This window comes from Electrophorus electricus, chromosome 4 (genome assembly GCF_041902795.1).
Source record: "Electrophorus electricus isolate QZ-2024a chromosome 4, ASM4190279v1, whole genome shotgun sequence".
Taxonomy (NCBI): Eukaryota; Metazoa; Chordata; class Actinopteri; order Gymnotiformes; family Gymnotidae; genus Electrophorus; species Electrophorus electricus.
Genome location: NC_137500.1, coordinates 1,901,913 through 1,910,000, shown reverse-complemented (window position 1 = coordinate 1,910,000; position 8,088 = coordinate 1,901,913). Strand labels below are relative to the sequence as shown.

Here is an 8,088-nt window from a genome sequence, read left to right as displayed (position 1 = left end):
CAGCAATGAATGGTGAATTATATCAATTAAACACTACACAACAGTGAATTAAATCAACTAAACAGCTAACAGTAGTAGTTTTAACCTGGGTGAACAGTGTTTATAACTCCAAACCATAATATAACTCCACCACAATATAATTCTGCCCCATAACATAACTCCACCCCATAGTTTCACCCATAATAATATAACTCCACCCTATAACTCCACCCCATTACAACACCCTGGTCCTGGGGCTCATTCCTGACTCATTTTTGACAGGGTCTGAGTGAAGTTCACTTATCACAGAAACAGAATTGAAATCCAGAATATTCAGAGATGCCCCATGCCAAAATCCCACTATCAGCAAATGTATGTCACCATGAACATGAATCATGTTTAAACTATTTCATTGTTTAGTAAATCTCTGTTCTCTTGTACTTTGAACTGTTTATTTCTGTACATTACACTGAAACTTGATTAAACAACAATATGTTTTTGTTTTTTTAGTTAAGAATAAACATCTCCACCTGCTGGCCAGAGGTGATTACAGCAATGTGTGTTTGTGTGTGTACGTACGTGTGTTTGTGTGTGTACGTATGTGCGTGTGTGTGTGTGCATACGTACGTGTGTGTGTGTGTGTGTGTGTGTGTGTACGTACGTGTGTGTGTGTTTGTGTGTGTGTGTGTACGTACTTGTGTGTGTACGTATGTGTGTGTGTGTGTGTGTGTGTGTACGTATGTGTGTGTGTGTGTGTGTACGTACGTGTGTGTGTGTGTGTGTACGTACGTGTGTGTGTGTACGTACGTGTGTGTGTGTGTGTACGTACGTGTGTGTGTGTGTGTGTGTGTACGTACGTGTGTGTGTGTGTGTGTGTGTACGTACGTGTGTGTGTGTGTACGTACGTGTGTGTCTGTGTACGTACGTGTGTGTGTGTGTGTACGTACGTGTGTGTGTGTGTGTGTGTACGTACGTGTGTGTGTGTTTGTGTGTGTGTGTGTACGTACGTGTGTGTTTGTGTGTGTACGTACGTGTGTTTGTGTGTGTACGTACGTGTGTGTGTGTGTGTGTGTGTGTGTGTGTGTGTGTGTGTGTGTGTGTGTGTGTACGTACGTATATATGTGTGTGTGTGTTTGTGTGTGTACGTACGTATATATGTGTGTGTGTGTTTGTGTACGTGCGTGTGTGTGTGTACGTGTGTGTGTGTGTTTGTGTGTGTGTGTGTGTGTACGTATGTGTGTGTGTGTGTGTGTGTGTGTGTACGTACGTGTGTGTGTGTACGTGTGTGTGTGTGTGTGTGTGTGTGTGTGTGTGTGTGTGTGTGTTTTAGGCCGGTAAGGTCCGTAAGCATGTCTCCGAGCAGGACAAGTTGGAGGACGGCTTAGGCTCCAACATTAAGAGTGTCGTCACCATGCTAATGCTCATGTTACTGCTCATGTTTGCCGTGCACTGCACCTGGGTGACCAGCAACGCCTACTCCAGCCCCAGTGTGGTACTGGCCTCTTATAACCACGATGGGTAAGGACACACACACTGCACCTGGGTGAGCAGCAACGCCTACTCCAGCCCCAGTGTGGTACTGGCCTCTTATAACCACGATGGGTAAGGACACACACACTGCACCTGGGTGAGCAGGTCTGCCTCATCTGAGCACAGGGATGAACCTGCTAAGGATGAGGACTGCTGTGCTCTGGGCGAGCTTCAACACATCTGGAGGTTGGAGAAGCACGTCGTGGGTTCCCACTCATCTAGGGTTAGCATGTTTCCTGAAGTGTTTTAGAGATGCCACTCACATTACACACAGATCCAGGACAAAATCAGCCTTTTCATGAACTATTACTCAATTTCAGTGCTGTTGTGTGTGAATTACATATATTAAGGCAAGTAGGAGTGGCTTAGGACAAGTGGGAGTGGCTTAAGATAAATAGGCGTGGCTTACTACAAGCGGGGGCGAGCTCTGTAAGCAGTTGGAAGTGAAGGTGAAGTCTCATGAAGCTGTTGTTCTTCAGTCTCTTAAGTCATTACAGATCCTGTACAACACGAGGTGTTCAGAAAAGAGCAGCACTTTTCTCTCAGAGGACAAACGATGCAACTGTTTGGGGCGTGCCCGCTGTATGGGGCGTGCCTGCTGCTTGGGGCGTGCCCACTGCTTGGGGTGTGACCTTGTTCCAGAACTAAAATGGTATCACATTATTTGTTTACACTTATTTTCCTGCCATTTGCTAGTGAAGCATCTCCAGTGATCACTGGGAAGTCCAGGCTGAGGTAATTAGAAGACAGCCAGTATCTGCTGCATGTGTTCTGGACTGGATTAATGTTCTTGTTTCTGTCATTGGAAGGTGGAGTTACAGGTAAGGTGGAGATATAGATTAGGTTGAGTTATAGGTAAGGTGGAGTTACAGATAAAGTGGAGATACAGGTAAGGTGGAGTTATGGGTAAGGTGGAGATATAGATTAGGTGGAGTTATGGGTAAAGTGGAAATATAGAAAAAACAACAAGCAAATACAACAAACAAGCTTCTTAGTAGGTGTTGGATGGGTTGTAGGGTTTTCTATTCAAAACTGAATACTAATGAAGGAAGATACAACCATGAAATAAATAAGAGGCTCCAACACCTGCAGGGTGAATATAATCATTCCTAGGCTCTGCTGAAGCTACAGCAGCAAGCAAAGGCATATCTTTACAGGACTGAGGTGGAGCTGAGGAGTCTGGCGTGGTGGAGCAGGTCTGCTGTTCAGCTGTGAATCCCTGGGGTTCTACAGGTTCACATCCTCTTCTGGTCTAATGACGTCAGCCTGGAAAAGGCCCAAACCGTTCAACACGCCAGTGCTCTATGCATACAAGACAAATATCTCCACAGAATGTGTGTCGGCATCACGTGAGCACACGGAATACGCGGAAGACAGACAGAGGACTGCTGTTCTGATCCGAAATGAGGTCTATTCAGACTGGCATAATAAAAATGGGTGGAGTTTTATCAAAGGGGTACTATAGAGAGGCATACAAAAAGTGAAAAGGCACCGCAAAAGCTTGCGTGCGTTTCCCTGGGATCTGGATATGCTGCCAGAGAGTATACACCAGCAGTTCTGCCTTCTGTTCACCTGCTAATAGCAGACAAACATAATTGATTGTGTTACAATCAAATTATTGGATAGACTAAATGCGATGTCCATCAAACCCAGTGAAAAGCTAACAGGATACTTCAGCCCTTAATGTTGCTCTGTAATTTACTATCAAGTGTAAAGTTCCATTTAAAAAGATGTTTCTAGTATCTGCACTCAAATATTTTACAGAGGCAAAAAAGCTCATTTGCTGATGCAGACTACATGTAAGGTTAGGTTTAGCATAGGAAACCCCAGCTACTAACCACTGTAATACCCTAAACGCATAGGCATGCTGAATAAGTAGCAGGCTAAGGCATAAACACCCTGTGAGTGTTTGCTCCATCTCTGTGCTGAGGCGGGTGTGCTCCATCTCTGTGCTGAGGCGGGTGTGCTCCATCTCTGTGCTGAGGCGGGTGTGCTCCATCTCTGTGCTGAGGCGTTTACAGCAAACAATAAATTAATTAATTAATGTACTATAAGATTTAATATGTAAAATGAAACAAATGATCATTGTACTAATCTCTTTCATCATTGATTATAATACAAGTAGTCATCTTATCCCTGTAATTTCAGTACGTATACCATATTCAGTATAATGTTATTAACCAGTCATAATGATGAACAAATTGCATGTGTTACTGTGATATGAGATTGTTGGCAATACTTCATTTTTAAAACTATTACTACTACTAAAATAATAATATTATTGTTGTTGTTTTTGTTTCTTACTAGCAAACTTAGACTTACCAGTTCTTGGTATCAGTAAGCTCCACTAAAGATCACTGCAGTAGGATTGATCAGTGTCTGACTGGGAGACTTTGTTTATAGTCAGTACTAGATCTACTCCTGAACCATAACATGTGTTTGGTAATGTGTCCATTATGGGTGGTGAGAATGTCCACTCTCTCTCCATTGATGTTTCTGCTCCAGGTCACATCACCTTTAGTTACTTTACCACATTTAAAAATCCAGATGTTCTTCTCATTTACACTTACATGTAGAGTCTCTGTTTGGAAGAAAAAAAACAACATTCAGTTAAATTCTGCATGTGGGGCTTTGTTCTCATTAGAAAACAGCACTTTATTATGGCTCTGCATTCATCAGCGTGTCTGTTACAGACCTGTCTCACTGCTCTGCATTCATCAGCGTGTCTGTTACAGACCTGTCTCACTGCTCTGCATTCATCAGCGTGTCTGTTACAGACCTGTCTTACTGCTCTGCATTCATCAGCGTGTCTGTTACAGACCTGTCTCACTGCTCTGCATTCATCAGCGTGTCTGTTACAGACCTGTCTTACTGCTCTGCATTCATCAGCGTGTCTGTTACAGACCTGTCTCACTGCTCTGCATTCATCAGCGTGTCTGTTACAGACCTGTCTCACTGCTCTGCATTCATCAGCGTGTCTGTTACAGACCTGTCTCACTGCTCTAAACCTCATCCATTTCCCTTCCATTATCATTTTGAATGGTCACTGTGTCCTGGCCCTGTGTCCTGTCCCTGTGTCCTGTCCCTTTATCCTGTCCCTGTGTCCTGTCACTTTATCCTGTCCCTGTGTCCTGTCACTTTATCCTGTCACTGTGTCCTGTCCCTGTGTCCTGTCATACTGCCATTCCTACTGTACACACAAACCTGTTTCGTGCTTGTTTGTTTTTATTCTTTTTTGCTTTCTTTAAGCCACTACAGTGTGAGAAGGAGGCTGCCTCTGCACTATGAGGTGATGTGTGGTGCTGAGTGCTCAGATGGTTCCTCTTGTGCTGTAGAAAGCTCCAGGGGTCTTGATTTTGTTGTTGAGATCCTCTTGAAGCCCCACTCCAGTGAGCACTGGAGTCTTATTACTGATGATGGCAGTCTTATTACTAAGGATGGCAGCCTTATTACTAAGGATGGCAGCCTTATTACTAATGATGGCAGCCTTATTACTAATGAAGGCAGCCTTATTACTAATGACAATGGCAGCCTTATTACTAATGATGGCAGTCTTATTACTAATGATGGCAGTCTTATTACTAATGACAATGGCAGCCTTATTACTAATGAAGGCAGTCTTATTACTAATGACAATGGCAGCCTTATTACTAATGAAGGCAGCCTTATTACTAACGAAGGCAGCCTTATTGCTAATGAAGGCAGTCTTATTACTAACGAAGGCAGCCTTATTACTAACGATGGCAGTCTTATTACTAATGGCAATGGCAGCCTTATTACTAATGACAATGGCAGTCTTATTACTAATGATGGCAGCCTTATTACTAATGATGGCAGCCTTATTACTAATGATGGCAGCCTTATTACTAATGACAATGGCAGCCTTATTACTAATGAAGGCAATCTTACTACTAATGACAATGGCAGCCTTATTACTAATGATGGCAGCCTTATTACTAATGAAGGCAATCTTACTACTAATGACAATGGCAGCCTTATTACTAATGAAGGCAATCTTATTACTAATGAAGGCAGTCATATTACTAATAACAATGGCAGCCTTATTACTAATGAAGGCAGCCATATTACTAATGAAGGCAGCCTTATTACTAATGATGACAATCTTATTAATAATGACAATGGCAGCCTTATTACTAATGAAGGCAGCCTTATTACTAAAGAAGGCAGTTATATTACTAATGAAGGCAGTCTTACTACTAATGACAATGGCAGCCTTATTACTAATGATGGCAGCCTTATTACTAATTAAGGCAGTCTTATTACTAATGATGGCAGCCTTATTAGTAATAAAAACGGCAGCCTTATTACTAATGACAGTGGCAGTCTTATTACTATGACAATGGCAGCCTTATTACTAATGACAATGGCAGCCTTATTACTAATGAAGGCAGCCTTATTACTAATGAAGGCGATCTTACTACTAATGACAATGGCAGCCTTATTACTAATGACAATGGCAGCCTTATTACTAATGAAGGCAGCCTTATTACTAATGAAGGCAACCTTACTACTAATGACAAGGGCAGCCTTATTACTAATGAAGGCAGCCTTATTACTAATGAAGGCAATCTTACTACTAATGACAATGGCAGCCTTATTACTAATGACAATGGCAGCCTTATTACTAATGATGGCAGCCTTATTACTAATGAAGGCAATCTTACTACTAATGACAATGGCAGCCTTATTACTAATGACAATGGCAGCCTTATTACTAATGAAGGCAGCCTTATTACTAATGAAGGCAATCTTACTACTAATGACAATGGCAGCCTTATTACTAATGACAATGGCAGCTTTATTACTAATGAAGGCAGCCTTATTACTAATGACAATGGCAGCCTTATTACTAATGACAATGGCAGCCTTATTACTAATGAAGGCAATCTTATTACTAATGAAGGCAGTCATATTACTAATAACAATGGCAGCCTTATTACTAATGAGTGACAGTGTAATAGTATACATTAGTGTGTGATACAGTAAGATAATTTAGAGTTGGCTATAGTGACAGTGTAATAGTATACATTACACTAGTTTGTGATATAGTAAGAAAATTTAGAGATGGATAGAGTGATGTCGTAGTGAACACTACACTAGTTTGTGATATAGTAGTATTATGTAGAGTTGAAGAGTATGATGTTGTATTAGTGTAATCTAGGGTAAATATATCTGTAAAGTGTGAAGAGTAATAACACTCACCAGTGTGGGTCGTGTGTATGAATCCACACAGCAGGAGACAGAGTAGCTCAACATGCTCCATCATACTCAGTCAGTGTGGAAAAGAGATGAGAGGACAGAGGCTTAAGATCAGATGGAGGTGTGAAAGAGGAACCACCCCCCCCGCCCCACACACACACACACTGAACTGTGATGGCCACTTCCTCCTGTTAATTGTGTGTGTGTGCGTGTGTGTGTGTGTGTGTGTGTGAGCTGAGCATGGCTCTTGCAGAATGCCGTTCACATGGACATACACAGTGCACAAAGACAATTAAATGTACAGTTCTGTGTGCTACGCCCCATTATCTGATCTGACCGGTCCAAGCGCTGTTTGACCACTAGAGGGCAGTGTGGCAGAGCGTCCTGTTGTGTTCTGTGATCTGAGGGGAGAGTATTTAAAGCTGGTTTCTCTCTGCTCATTCTCACTTCATCTGCTGGGATTTCTCACTCTTCTCTAGTTTAAACTAGAATAGTCTTCTCAAGGGTTTGCTATACATCGTTAGTTAAGTCTGACCCAAAGTGATTTGATCTGTCAAAATTGGCTGGTGAAAAAAGCTGAATGGATCACCAGCTGAATGGATCACCGGCTGAATGGATCACAGGCTGAACGGATCACAGGCTGAACGGATCACAGGCTGAACGGATCACCGGCTGAACGGATCACCAGCTGAATGGATCACCAGCTGAAGTATCTGATGGTTTTTGAAGGGATTGTTCCATCTGAGTGAGACTACTGAGAGGTTTCTATCTGCAGGGGAATTTGGGTTCGGTCTGTCCTAACGTAATGTCACACTTCAGAACCAGAACGACACCGATGAGTCGTGCGCACGGGTAAGAGGAGAAAAGGTGAAAGTACAGATGGATGTTTGAAGGCTTTATTCATGTCGGGCCAAACAAATGGGAGATCGTCAGAAGAGAAAACGTGGGTGTTGAATTTCAGATTGTCTGTACAGAATGTTGCTTGTTGGGTTTAAGGTATGACGTCCCCCTGAGCATCCAGCCCTAGACCAGGAGGGGGAGGGGACTGTTTTCTCACACACACACACACACACACACTCACACGCACGCACACACACACACACACTCACACACACACACACACACACTCTCACACACACTCACACACTCACACACACACACACACTCTCACACACACACACACACACACACACACACACACTCACACACACACACACTCACACACACACACACACACACACACACACACTGCACACTTCTGTAACCACACACTGATGTATCCTTGTCTGTTCCCCCAGCCAGACAGAGAGGGTCTGATTGTTGCTAACTAAGCAGAGTTACAAAGTTGTTTCAGGACCC

The 8,088-nt window shown here is 42.8% G+C and overlaps 1 protein-coding gene across 3 annotated transcripts in view; it reads left to right on the top strand.

Moving 5' to 3' along the window:
• Positions 1-8,088, top strand: part of LOC113568279 (dolichyl-diphosphooligosaccharide--protein glycosyltransferase subunit STT3B-like) — a 101,419-nt gene that overhangs the window by 87,518 nt on the left and 5,813 nt on the right. For all 3 annotated transcript variants that reach the window (XM_035523303.2, XM_081711791.1, XM_035523304.2), the window contains one exon: positions 1,310-1,497. In XM_035523303.2, coding sequence (XP_035379196.2) covers positions 1,310-1,497 — 188 coding nt within the window. The remainder of the gene's footprint in view (positions 1-1,309; positions 1,498-8,088) is intronic.